Here is a 14,654-nt window from a genome sequence, read left to right on the forward strand (position 1 = left end):
ATTGTTGATGTTTCTCTCTCTCCCTCTCCCTTCTTTTCTCTGTCATCAATAAAAATAGATTTAAAAAAATTATTTTTGCTGTCACAGTTGTTAGTAGTAACATTGTTTTTAACATAATTTCAATAAATGTACAAAGCGGCATCTTTCTAATTAATTGATAAGGAGGTTTTCTTCAGCATGTTTTCATTCTAAACCATAAACTAAAGTAGACATAAGAAATTTAGAGTCAGGCAATTGAGATTGGTATTCTGGCTTCACCTCTTAAGAGCAGTGTGACTTCAGTAAGTCACCTAAATTCTCTGAGCTTCTTTTTTTCTTTTCTATAGGTAAGTCTAGTAATACTGATGTTAGAGAATTATTTTAAATATCGAAAGAAGTTAAAGTATAAAATTATTTTATAAATTGGAAAACATTTCACAGAAGTTAAGCTGCTGCTTTTACTACTGACTGGACTTATATATTGCTTGTGTATTAATGCTGTTACTTCCTCTGGTATATTAGGTTAATTCCTTTTCCTTTATTCATGGTTATTGCTTCTGTAGTTGTCTCCTTGCCCTTTCCTGGACTATTAATTTGTCCCTGTCTCCTGGATCATTTCCATTAGTGTAAAATATTTATACTATTATTTCTCCCATGTTTAGTATGAAAAAACTCTCTCTTAACCCTTTATCCCCAGTCTAGCAACAGCCCTTTTTCCCTTCTCCCTTTTATATGAATTGTCTGCTTCCCTTGAATGGTCTCTGTCTTCTTTAATTCTCTCCTCCCAGTCTTTTCTTAAACCCACTACAGGCAACATTTTGCTCCTACCTTCCTCTGAAACCGTTCTTGTAAGTCACCAATGGTGTCTGTTACACCTTTTACTTGACCTGAGAGCACAATTTAATTTCAGTTAATCTCTCCCACTACCTTGGTACATTTTCTTCACTTGGCTTTCAGGATATCTCACTCCTGTTATTTTTCCTATGTGACTGTCTGCTCTATCCCTTATCCTTTCCCTGATTGCTTTTCCTGTTCTGAATCTTAGAAATTTGGAATGGCCCAGAGCCCAATTCTCAGATTGTTTTCATTTTCATTCACTCCTCTGGTAATCTCATTTAGTCTAATGAGATAACATAGATGTGCTAAAGGTTTCCAAATTTATATCTCTAGTCCAGACCTCTCTTAAATTTTAGATTCCTAGATCTAGCTGTTTTACTCGACATTTCCATTTGAATATTTTTTAAACATCTTAAGCTTAACATGCACAAACTGAATTTGTAATCTTGTTGCACGTCTGCCCTTCCTTTTATCTTTAAAATCTCATTAAAGGGCAATATCTCCTATACCTACAGGCCAAAAAACTAGAGTCATTCTTGATTTCTTTCTCACATCAGTCTCACAAAGTTCAGTTGGCTGTACCTTCAACCGTTATCTAGAGCCTGAGCACTGTTTCTGTTTACTGTTTCCATTGCCACCCACATGCAGATTGAAGCCAACGTCATTTCGCCTGGATTAAGATAGCTTCCTAACCGATCTCATCTTTGTCTCTCTATGGTCTGTTCTCAGTGCAGCAGCCGGAGATATTTTTTTAAAATGAAAATTACATAATGTCAGTTCTTTTCTCAGAACCTTCCAGTTCCATCTTGGCATAAAAATAAAGCAGTAGGTACTAAGGAAACACAGACTGATGATTGGGACAGCTCAGTTTTAAGGTTCTGTATGGATTGCAGAATGCCCAGTTATTTCCTCAATGATATAGTAAAAAGAATAGTAGGTTGAACCCTGTCAGGCATGGCTTAGTGGTTCAGCGTCGACCTAGGATCCAGGAAATCGTGGTTGGATTCCTGGTCAGGGCACATGTGCAGGTTGCCGGCTTGATCCCCAGTAGAGGACGTGCAGGAGGCAGCTGATCAATGATGACTCTCTCATCCTTGATGTTTCTATCTCTTCCTCTCCATTCCTCTCTCTGAAATCAATAAAAATATATTTAGTGCCTGGCCGGGCGTGGCTCAGTGGTTGAAAGTCGACCTAGGATCTAGGCGATCGTTGTTCGATTCCTGGTCAGGGCACATGCCCGGGTTGCGGGCTGGATCCCCAGTCGGGGGCGTGCAGGAGGCAGCCAATCAATGACTCTCTTATCATTGATGTTTCTATCTTTCTCTCTCCCTCTCCTTTCCTCTGTCTGAAATCAATAAAGATATATTTAAAAAAAAAGATATATTTAAAACAAATTAAAAACAAAGAATAGTAGGTTGGATAATACGTAGTGATGTAATAACAATACTTTTATAATATAACTTTATAATTTTTTTGTAAGCTGTTTGATTTTTTCATAATAACTGAGATAGACAAGTAAATGATTATTATGCTTCATATTTGTGATGAGGAAGGTAGAGCTGGGATTTAATTTTGTTCTTTGAGTCTGGAAGATAGGATTTACGAGGTGGCTTCAAGCTGCTGTTTAACTATCTGTCTTAGTTTCCCTATTCCACTTGTCCTGAAATATTCCTAGCTTTTACTGTGCTATAACAATACCTTGCTAAATAACTTGCAAAACTCACTTTTGGTTGAGAAGTTGGGCCCAAGGAGTTGAATTTAATCCGTTGTGTGCTGGGGGTGGGACACACAACTACTTCAGTGGAATCAGGAGCAGGTAAATGACACACCATGACACATGGGGGTGGAGGGTATGGTTTTGAATGAAATGCTGAAGAGAATTTGTGCTGTGCAGTTTTCCTTATTTGTAGAACTGTTTAATGATTTATAGCAGCTTGAAATGTAAAGCTCCCAACACAGTCATTAGGATCTGGTTTTGGTTGAATATCTGGCTTGCACAACAGGAATCTCAAAAAGATACTAGGGAGAGTGAAAACTACTACAATCCCACTCTCAATTTCAAGCCCCTGAGAAAACAAACACCAAACTGAACTGTAGCTCATTGTGAGCCCAGAAAAAAAAAATTTGGGTCTGGATAACAGTACCCAGAAACCTTCATGTTTAAGAATGAAGCTAAGTCTTTTTTCTAGATCAGTGGTTCTCACACTTTGGATGTTAGGACTTCTTTATACTTTTAAAAGTTACTGAGGATCCTGTAAAGCTATTGTTTACATAGGAATATCTATCAGTATTTACTGTTGGAAATTAAAACTGAGAAATTAAAAAATGTTTATTAATTCACTTAAACAAGAACAATGATAAACTCATTCAAGATAACAAATAAGGTTACTTTTTTTTCCTTAATAACAAGCAGCCATTTAAAAATTTTTTATTTTAAGGAATGGCATGGTTATTGCTATATAGGTTCTTTTGTTTGAAGTGTGTGAAGACAATTTAGCCTTAGAGAGATATGTAGTTGGAAAAGGGAAAAGTATTTTAATAGCCCTTTTTAGATAATTATGGACTATCTTTCATATTAAACAAAGTGGGTCCTGTTTCTTAAGAATCTAAGAAGAATTGAACCGTTTGTTTATTTCAGAGGTAGTGATCAGAACACTAAAAAGTTTACATAATTTGTAATAATGCACATGACATTTGTGTTAGACTTAGTAGGTATTTATTTTGGGGAGGAATAGGGACGGATGGTGTCACTGTAAGTCCATTGAGAAATGAAGGAGTGTTCTTATGTGTTTTTGAAGTTCACAGTTGTTATTTCAAATAAAAGGATCTGGTGAACTACATGACTCCTCTGTGACTTGCTAAGAAGCTATCAAACTTCTGTTTGTGGCTGAGGAGAAGGAGAAGCGGCTGTTGGTAAATGAGACCATAAGACCATCATTTTTGGAGGAGAAAATTCTGGGGAAGGAAAAGGATTGTGATAGTAGCAGTACCTGTTAACCTAATAGGGTAGCAAGTTAAAGAAGGGCATTCGACTAACTTTGTAATCTGCTATTCTAATTGAGACTGGAAACTTCCTCTCACATAGGAGTATTGGGAGTCCCATTAATGCAGTGGTGTTGTTCTTTTTGTCAGCCTGTAGGCATACTGTTAGAGCCGTGTGGTGCTCATGGTGATGGGGAAGAAGGCTGCCTTGAGAGGTAAGCGTTTCCTTTTGTTGTTGCTACTCGATCAATCATTTTGAGATTTGGAGTTCTTAAATTTGGGGGTGAAATTTTTACATGACTCTCGAAAGAACCAAGCTTCTTGTTTTACTGGTAAGCATAAAGCATATTAAATTCAAAGGGGTGCAAGTTCAGACAGTTATAACTTGGAAAACATTCAGAGGGATGAACACAGCTACCTTGGAGACACTAAAAACTTTCAGTTAATTTATAGAACAATTGGGAATTTATTGATATTCTGAATAAAGCTTTCAGTGTATCGTAGTCTTGGAACTATAGATGACTAACAAAGATTGTAGCATATTTGCTTCAAAAAAAATATATATATATATTCCCCTTCTCCTTGGTGTGTGTGTCCCAGGACTGTCTTTTTTTTTTTTTTTTAAATTAAATTTATTGAGGTAACATTATATAAGTTTCAGGTGTACAGCATTATAATTCTATATTATATGCGAATATTTGATCCCCTTTATCTAGTTTGCTCTTCCCCACCCTCCTTTCCCTCTGGTAACCACCATTCGGTTGTATGTATCTATGAGTTGGGTTTAGGTTGTTTTGTTCGTTTGTTTGAATTATATGTGTTTGTCTTTTTCATCTGACTTATTTCACTTAGCATAATCACCTTATGCATTTGGTGCTTGTTTATCCCCTTGGCCAGCTGTAATGGGAAGGGGATTCCTTGAAGCCATGAATATTTCAGCCATATGTAGTCTCCATAGATAGTCAATAGATAGAGTCCCTTTGAACGGAAGTTTTCTAGAATGTTTTAAGTCACCATGGTAGGTGTTGGATTTTGTTACCCTTTTTATAATTATTTAAGATGTTGCTGAGAAGTGCATTGTAATTTTCTTAGGAAAGATCATTGATATTCTGAAACCAAATCAGTAATAAAGTTGCAGACTAGATTGTAAATACTGAGAAATTCCGAACAGCATTATTAATTTGATGATAGCCTGTTGGCAAGGGTAAGCTTGTGTTAATGCCATTGTCTCTTTTAATTGGGAGTGGGAAACCAGTTCTCTGAGGGTAAGTAAATTCTTTGGAGCCATGTCTCTGGAGCGTCCCCATACTCTGAAGGTCCACAGATTTCCTGCTTACAGCAGTTCCTTGTGCTTCCTTTCAGGAGGCAGGAATGATCCTCTTCCAGCCCAGGGAGTATTGGAGCTATGGGCTGAAGATATAAGATTAACAGCATTGACAGGCATCCCCAGAATGATGACATCTGGATTTGGTAGAACAATAAGGATCCATTTAGTGAGGACTCAATCTTTTTGGAAAAAGCTCTTTCCTCTTCAACTTGTGTATAGGTTAGCAAACTTGTTTTTAGATCCAAAGAGTTTCTTGGTTAGGTGGATTTTATATTTTGTATGTTTAACACTCATGTTTCTCAAATTTAATCTGATAGGGTAGAATTTAGCTCATCCCACCACTTGTTCCCACTCTGAGCAAAGGAAGGCCTTTGAGCTTGCCAGGAAATTTAGTTGTTTACATGCTCAGTAAGAATAAGGTAGTTAGGTATTTGAGGAGATGACTTGCCGAATTTAGGTCAAATCTTCTGAGTGTACACTCTGTTATGGCAGGGCTAGAGCAGCACCTGTGTGTGTCATTGCAACTTGCCACAGTGTCTTTGGGGAGAACTTCTCCCAGTAGGCACACTGATAACCTACTAAGTACTAGAAGCTCCGCTAATTGCTCATGTAGGTAGAGATCATTTGTGACACTTGGTGTAACACTTATTCTAAACGGGTGGGTTTTTGTGGGGAAATAGGTGAATTGAGATTTTTAAAAATTTCCTGTTTACATGTTATCATGATGTTTTTAGGAAAGAGAGGTTTAGAAGAAGTAGCCTTACTTTGATTGTGATAGAGCACAAGCAGATTTAAAGTATAGACCTAGCTATGCCTTTCAAAAATCATCTTTAAAAGAAAAAACAATCCCAGAGTGGGGGAGTATAAAACTGTTTGGTTAAAACTAATATTTATTTTCTAAAGTCTTTTGCATTTATACATTCAGTCCTTTTGGTTTTTATTTATTATGGGTTGTCTTTTTTTCTTCTTCTTAATCCTCGCCCAAGGACATGCTTAGAGGGAGGCAGGGGAGGAGAGAGGGAGACATTGATCTGTTGCCTTCCGACTGTGCCCTGACTGGGAATCAACGGGCAACCCAGGCATGTGCCCTAACCAGGAATTGAACCTCCAACCCTTCAGTGCACAGAATGACACTCAACCAACTGAGATATTCTGGCCGGGCTTATTTTTCTTTTAAGATTTTTTTTTTTTGGTGTGGCTGTATGGGAGGGTGGTGAACATTACTTTATTTTCCTAACCTGAAGTGATTCTGTGGATCTTTTCAGTAGTGTGTGATTTTCAGATATAGGGCTCCAAAGAATGGGCATGTGTCTAGCTGTCATTCTGTCCCGTAGTAAATGCTAGCTATGTGGGGAAGAGAGGGCTCTAGATGAGAAATATGCAGTGATAGTTACCTATTTATTCTCAGAGGTCTAATAACTTTATTTGTATTTTTAGGAAAGAATATTTGTCATTTGACAGTGATAAATTGTCACACTTGATTCTGGTAAGAATTCTTTTTCTTTTATGGTTCTTAAAATTTTGACTAGACTTAATCTACAATTATATCTGGCTTTTAACTTTTGGGTTATGTAGGTTTCAAGGGAGTTTTTTTTTTTAAAAAAAATATCTTTATTGATTTTAGAGAGAGGAAAGGAGAGGGAGAGAGAGAAATAGAAACATCAACGATGAGAGAGTCATTGATTGAGCCCACAACTCGGGCATGTACCCTGACCGGGAATTGAACCCCGATTGCCTGGATCCCAGGTCCATGCTCAGCCGCTGAGCCACGCCCCGGCCGGGCAAGGGAGTTTAAATATAGATACTCTTACCAAATGTTTTACAGTTTAAGTAGCACTTAATATGCCACTTTTGGTTAAAAGAAACTTGGTTATGAAAACACTTTCCTGAACTTGGGATCCAAACTTAGTCTCCCAGTAAGACATCTTATATACTGCAAATTTACATTTGAAAATAGTTTGGATGGTGGGAGTGGGGCAGCTGACTGTACAGGCACTGTAAACTGATGAAGACTACACAAGGATATATGCTGGTTGTCTTTTTTTTAATCCTCACCAGAGGATTTTTTCCATTGCTTTTTCAGAGACTGGGAGGGAGGGAGGGAGAGAGAAAGAGAGAGATAGAGAGAGAGAGAGGTGTGTGAGAGAGACACAGCAATTGGTTGCCCCCTGCACATGCCCTGACCGGGGCCGGGGATCGAGCCTTCAACTGAAGCACATGCCCTTGGTCGGGATCGAACCCAGGACCCTTCAGTCTGAGGGGCTGATGCTCTAACCACTGAGCCAGACTAGCTAGGGCGATGCTGGTTGTCTTTAAGCTGGGTATGAAAAACTTCCTGGTTGTGAAATGTATACTTTATTTTAAAATACAGGACTCTTGCAGCAAGATATGTGATTTGAATGCCAACACTGAATCAGAAGTGCCAGGAAATCAGAGTGTTGGTATTCAAGGAGAAGCAGCATGTGTCCAAATTCCACATTTAGATCTGAAGAATGTTTCTGATGGTGATAAATGGGAAGGTAATTTTACCCACACGTATTCTTTTCCTGATAATGTTCTTTGTAACTGAAATTACCTAAAGCAGTAATGAGATTACTGCCCTTTTTCTGGACATTATTGATTTTGATTTTCTGTTCTCTTTTTCATATAAAAAAGAGTGAGTGTTTTTACTTAGGTGCACTAATGAGATTATGTGGCAACTATCTCTTATGAACTAGAAGTTCTTATCTAATCCATTAGCTTTGAAGATGGATGTTAGAACAGAGAGAGAAAAATAAAATCACCCATGATAGGCTTTTGTTAATTGTTAAACTAGGTGATATTGACCAGTCTTTGAAAGTCCAATATATTCGGGCTTGGGAATCTCACCACATTAAAGAGGGAGCTTATGTATAGCTACCTGTTCTTTTTGATCATCAGGAATACTTTTTTTAAAAAAAATTACCTTCAGGAGAATTTCTATGCAAATACTGTACCATATCCCTGTATTAGGTTAGGTTATGAAGTTTGGGAGCTGGGTCCTAGCAATTTTTACAAAGGAGAGAAGTTTGAATTTAAATTTAAAAAGCAAGACACCTGGGGATATGCCTTTGTCAAAATTCAGAAAATGTATACTTAGAACTTGGATTTCATTATATATAAGTTTTTCTTTTTTATAAAAAGCAAAAACAATAAATTTTGAACTGCAGTGATTAATTTGCATGCTGAAGTGTTTATGGGGATGTATGCTGATACCTGATTTTACTTTGAAATTCATGAAAAAATAAGATGGTTAATGGGATAGATAAATGTTATAAAGCAAATTTAGTCAAATGTTAACCATAGAATCTAGGTAATTGATATATGGATGTTCACTGTAAAATTCTTTAAACTTGGCTGTATATTTGTAAACTTTGAAATAAAATGTTGAAGTGGGGAGTGGAAGCAAGCAACAAATTTGGATCCAGGAGTCCTTTTGGATCATATACCTTCCTTGATAAAGAGACAATGAGACAACTCAGGAATCTTAAAGTTACATATTTGTTCACTTGGATGAAGATCCCTTGGTTACCTCACCTTTGGCAAGTTAGCTAATGACATACAGTGGCAATAACAAGAGGAATTGCAGAGCCAGTACCATGGACTCCTTTTGCTGCCTCAAGTCTACTCACCTGATCACAGTTGGAGTGTTTTTATGTATTTATTTTTAAGATATAGCCAATTTCTAAAGTCCCAACCAACTCATTGTCTGTGCCAACCTTTACTGCTGTCTCCCCTTTCCCGCTCCCCTATTTTTTGTCTGGGTGTTTGGCATGCCCCCCAGTGGCATATTATGTGTCTTAATTTAGACTAATACACAAATCAGGAAGCTGTCTTTCATTTGCTTTGTTCTGGGTTATTAGGCTGTTTAGAATTTATGAACATGCTCCCCAGAGTGAGGAGGTATTTTAGCATCCTGGTGACAGAGAAAGTCAAATGTCCCTCTTAGTTATCCTGGCAGTTATTTAACCTGGCGTAGTTACTGAAAAGGCGTGATGGTCAACAGAGCATCCCTGAAGCTGCCTTAGGAAAGGAGTCTCTGAAAGATGAGTCTGGAATTCTGACAAAGGACTTTTTCCTCTTGGAGATTGCAGCCTCTTACAATTCTGAAGGTCCTCATCTTAAGTATTACACATAAAAGAACAATTGTTTTTAATCACTTGAGATAAGACATTGTCTGTCTCTTCAGCTTTCTGTGGACTTCCCCAAAGAGAACCTAGTGTTGGGCTCTCTTTTGTTTGTGTGTCAGAATCTACCCGGTACCACTTGTGGTACGGAAGGCAGGTAAGGATGGACTACTGATCTCTGATTTTCAGTGCCCAAGCTGCCCTGTTATCCACGTGGCTCAATAGCCTTGACAGGTTGATGGAGGCCTCCTTCTGGCACTTCCAGGAATAGGTGTCAGTGACTTTTCAGAGAGCAAAGGGTAACAGACATCTGAGTGAACTTGTCAGCCATGAACCCTGTGTGTGCTGGGAGAGTGGCTCGTTAGCAGACCATATTGTTCCTTCCAGTGTTGCCGCCAATACAAAGATTGATTTTCTATAGCTAGGCACTAGGATAGTCTAAATAAAAGTATTTCTTAAGAGACTGAATTACTTTAGACCTTAAATACCCTAGAATCAAAGACATACCTTGTTTGAGTGTGACTTTTTTCTTCTTTTTTGTTAATCCTCATTTGAGGATATTTTCTCCATTGATTTTGTGTTTTTTTTTAGAGAGAGTGGAAGGGAGTGAGGGATGGAGAGAGAGAGAGAAACATCGATGTGAGAGAGACACATCAGTTGGTTGCCTCCTGTATATGCCCTGACCGGGGCCAGGGATCGTACCTGCAACCCACATACGCGCCGCCCCTGACCGGGAATTGAATCTCCGACCCTTTGGTGCTCAGGCCGATGCTCTAACCACTGAGAACACTGGCCAGGGCTACGTGTGACTCTTACTATAAGAGAAGTGGGGTGCCTCCAGATATAGGCCTACCTCTTCCTGTGTGTGGGCTTTCTTTTTTGTATTGCTCAAAGTACAGTCAACAGAATACAGTAGCAAGCAGGTAGCACATACCTACCATGAGTGTGAATTTGTAGCAGCTGTTCAAAGGTCTTGGCTTTTAATGGAAGTGGATAACATTTTTCCTTTAGATTCTCTCCTGCTAAGTCCTGAATGGAAAACAGCAATCAAAGAACAATAAAAAGGAGATATTTTTCTGTCAAATCAATTATACTGAAAAGCTTCAAGTAGTATCTGGTTAAGAGTTTCCATTTCTTCAGTTTTATGTTTGAGTTTTAACAAAACAATACTCTTTGATTTTTTTGCCTTGCTTGCTGAAATGGAAATGTATGTTTGTGTTTGTTTTTAAAGTTTGGTTAATAATTTCTTTGAATAAAGTTTTTGAGCGGAATGTCTAACTGGTTTTAGGGAAATGTTTTTGGTATCTTTGGCTTGTGTTAGTTATGTGTATGGTTTGTTCTGACTGTGCTGTGTGTTCACTTTAGTATTTTTTGCCATTTTTTCCATTTTATTAGCGTCATGCCCTATCACTTTTCCCCTCATTGATTTCAAAACAATGCATCTGCAGAGAGATGGGGAGGGTAAGTATGGTTCACCATAGTTTAGTTTTTATGCCTTTTTATGGTTCACTCTGTTTGCCTTTTTTATTAGCCCTTCTCCTGCTGTCCCCATATGATAGGAAAACTGATCTGGGTTAAAAATGGTACCCAGAAAAAATTGTTTTTATTACTTCTGTCTTTTCTTAAAATAGGAGATTTTTAGTAAAATGTTTATTACCAGTTACTTATTAGCTGGGAAGCAGGTACAAGGGTTGCTTTGAAAATCACTTTATTGCTGGGTTTATTGTGGGATTGCACGCTTTGTACCCAATTTTTTAGTGATCAGATTGATCTTGGCTTTAAAAACTAACAAAATTATGGTTTTTTTATTACACTGGGAAAAAAATGTAATGCTTTATATTGCTAATGCATAAAGTAAAAAACTAAATTACTAAAGTAGCAATCCTTAGCTATTGTGTGAAGAAAAAGAAACCATTCTTGATTTTTGACACTGTCAAGCCGTCTTTGCATCCAAAAATACCTTAAAACTCATTTTTGTTATTGTTAATAGCCATGGCATCAAAGTTTTAAATTATAGTTTTAAATAAAGTTAATATGTAGATGGAAAAGTGAAAAGTGTCTCCCCTCCCCCACAGACTCCAGTGGTACTTGAAGTTAAGTTTATATTTGGAGTATATTTGTGGACTGTGTGTTTATCTCTATGTATTATATATGTAATTGAACCTTATATGTGCAAAGATATTAAATATGTCAACATGGTTTTATTTGAACACATACAGGATAACCAATAAAATAAATGCGTTTAAGAAAGACTAGTGCTATTAAATTATGTCTTGATAATACTGTTGAGTGTTTAATTATTAAAATATATATTATGGATAGGAATCCCATAACAGAAAATAACCACCACAGTTTAATGTTAGAGGCCAGGTGCTGTTAAGTGAATTAGCTACTCATTTTGAAATGTTAGAATTATTTTGGAATCGGGGAGCTCCATTTGATGAGTGTTCTGTATAGGTTGGGGAATAGCTTCCACTTCTTCTTAACAGCCACTTGACAGTGAGGGACAATTTATTCACCTGGCAGCATTTGGCTAAGTTAAATTCCTAACTAAGGACTTTTGAGTGTTTCTAAATGAAGACTTTCCCATACTTTAAAAATAACATTTGCTATAATTTTTAAGAGCTTGACAGTGTCCTTTCTTGCTTTGTGACTGGGTTCAGAAATTTAAAGTATAGCTTCTTATATGAAAATAGATTTCTTGGCTTAAAAATGAAACTCAGGCAATTTTAAACTAGAGTAGGCGTTATGAAGATCCTAGTATCCCTTGTTTTTTAAAAAAATGTATCATAAATATTATCTGAACCACCACATAATGATCTGATTTAAAGGACATATAGCTGATATTATGTGACTTTTTTTCCATATGAAACCAAGAGACCCATGGTACTATTCTTTGTGTTTATTTTACAGAGCCATTTCCTGCTTTTAAGTCTTGGCAGGAAGACTCTGAGTCTGGAGAAGCTCAGCTCTCTCCACAAGCTGGAAGAATGAATCATCACCCTCTGGAAGAGGACTGCCCTCCAGTATTATCACACCGTAGTTTAGATTTTGGGCAAAGCCAGCGTTTCCTTCATGATCCAGAAACGTTGGCTTCCTCATCAAAAGCACTGTCTTTTGCTAGGTATATGATTTTTTATGTACTTAAGAGAGGTGATTCCTATTGTGTACCCAGGTCCTTTGAGAAATTTAATCCTCTGGATCTGCAGTTCAAAGCTTTCTCCCCTCTTTCATGAAGTACATTTTTGTAACTTAATTTTTTGGATCCCTAAATTCTGGGTTCATTGGGATGTACTGTTTGGGATTTGCTTTCTAATAGATATTTTCTCATGGTGTATTTATTCATTTAATCATTCATTGAAATACAGAACTCTGGAAGAGAAGCAGCAAGTGGAGCTCATCAGTCCCTAATGGTTTTATTGTCAAAATTTTAGATTAAATTGATTCTTAATGTCAAAACCTTTCCTTTGCAGTTTGAACACAAAGAGAGCTCTGAGCTGCCTAGGTATCTTTGTTTCTTTTTTCCTTTTGCCCAAGGAACTTTTCATCAACACTTGTGATAGCTAATTTTGTGGCCTGTAACACCACAGCATAAGTTTCTTTTTCTGACTGTTTTTTAGTCTGAGGGATATACTTCTTGGTAATAGTATCACTTTATGTCAGGGTAATAAGAGATATGGTGTTGATAACTTAACATTTTAACATAGTGTTTGCCTCTTGTTTTAATTCAGGATTCGAAGATCATCCTTTAGTTCAAAAGATGAGAAAAGAGAAGACAGAACACCATATCAGTTGGTCAAGAAACTTCAGAAAAAAATTAGACAATTTGAAGAGCAGTTTGAAAGGGAAAGAAATAGCAAGGTAAGTTTGTAGCCTTGCCAGCTAGATCTATTGGAACTGGGAGAATGTATTTGGAGAGCATTAGTCCATCTCTTCCTGGGAGAGAGAATGAATCTGAAATGCCCAGACATCATACAGATCCGAGATTATATATATCCTTAATCTCCTGATTTTCATGCCAGTGCTCTTGCTCTTGCATCGCTATATTTACATGGGCAAAAGAGCTTGTAGAATTTTTAAAGTAAATACTTTACTTTGACAAATCATGTTAATACTACTACTGCTCTCCTAAAACTACAAGTGCCAAGGATAGTAGGTGGAGAAAGAGAGAGTTTAATAAATTGAAATAAATATAATAAATAATAAATTTAAAATGTAATAATAAACAATTTAAATTTAATAATAAATTTTAATATTATAATTTAATAATTAGAACATGAAGTTGAAAGAATCCTGTACAAGGAGTCAGAAGACCCATATTCAAACCTGGCTTCTGCCAGTTGCTAAATCCTGCTCTTGAGAGCTTTGCTTAATATTCTGCATTAATATCTACTTAAGATAAGATGAAAGTGAGGATTGAGTGAAATCTCTGCTGTGGAAACCATAAAATACTACTTTGGCATAAATCAGTGTAACTGTTGCTTACCACAAAGGTGTCAGTGATTCTGTTTCTTAATTTTTCAGCCTTCCTACAGTGATATTGCAGCTAATCCAAAGGTGTTAAAATGGATGACAGAGCTTACCAAACTGCGGAAGCAAATTAAAGGTATAAAATGTGCCACTTTTGTAATATATTTTCATTTAAAAAATATTCCTCATAATGCCTATGAGAATTATAGTTACAATTTTGTTAATTTTAGATCTCGGACACTTCGCCAAAGTAAAAATTGTCTTATTAGTTATGATCAGTTGTGGCGCTGTACAATTCTTCCAGATGTCTTTCCTGTGTTTTAATGAGTAGTATTCTTTTGAAAGGTGCCCTAGATTGTATATCTATAGGTGATACTATATTATAAAGTTTATCTGAAATATATTTCAAATATTAAGCAGTTTTGGTTTTCGGTATTTCAACTTACACTAAGAATATATAATCATAATGAACTGTTTATACTACAAGGACTAAATAGTAAGGCTTCTTGAATCAAAAACTAGGTATTGTGTTACTGGGTATTAACCCAGAACAGCAGTTGCTAAAGTATAATTACTTTGTGTGTGTTTAGTGAGCATGTTTTAAAATAATTGTTAATACTTTAAAAAAATTATCCGTACCAAGTATGGGTTTATAATCTGGACTATTATATTTTGCTTTATTTGAATTCAACCAAATTTTTAGTATTTTTAAATATAAAGTAGTTGTAGTCATGAGGTTATAGCAACGAACAACACAGTGTCCCTATAGTTATTGAGTTTACATTATTATAATTAGGTTCTCTCATCTCTTCTTTAGAATTGTTTCCTACAACTCTGTTAAGCATTTCCTTCTTTAATGCCAATTTCTAACCAAACTGGCATTAAACTAGGAAAATTGGTTCCCAACTAATTTT

At 36.6% G+C, this 14,654-nt stretch overlaps 1 protein-coding gene across 7 annotated transcripts in view; it reads left to right on the forward strand.

Moving 5' to 3' along the window:
• The window catches only part of FAM13B (family with sequence similarity 13 member B), a 71,501-nt gene that overhangs the window by 44,295 nt on the left and 12,552 nt on the right, over positions 1 to 14,654 (forward strand). For 4 of the 7 annotated variants that reach the window (XM_081136860.1, XM_081136862.1, XM_081136859.1 and 1 more), the window contains 6 exons: positions 3,949 to 4,013; positions 6,563 to 6,611; positions 7,497 to 7,644; positions 12,184 to 12,394; positions 13,002 to 13,131; positions 13,795 to 13,876. In XM_081136860.1, coding sequence (XP_080992986.1) covers positions 3,949 to 4,013; positions 6,563 to 6,611; positions 7,497 to 7,644; positions 12,184 to 12,394; positions 13,002 to 13,131; positions 13,795 to 13,876 — 685 coding nt within the window. Of the gene's footprint in view, positions 1 to 3,948; positions 4,014 to 6,562; positions 6,612 to 7,496; positions 7,645 to 10,665; positions 10,732 to 12,183; positions 12,395 to 13,001; positions 13,132 to 13,794; positions 13,877 to 14,654 lie in introns of all 7 variants that reach the window. The other 3 variants (XM_081136857.1, XM_081136858.1, XM_081136861.1) reach the window with 1 other exon arrangement.

Source organism: Miniopterus schreibersii (genome assembly GCF_964146895.1).
Source record: "Miniopterus schreibersii genome assembly, chromosome: 4".
NCBI lineage: Eukaryota > Metazoa > Chordata > Mammalia > Chiroptera > Miniopteridae > Miniopterus > Miniopterus schreibersii.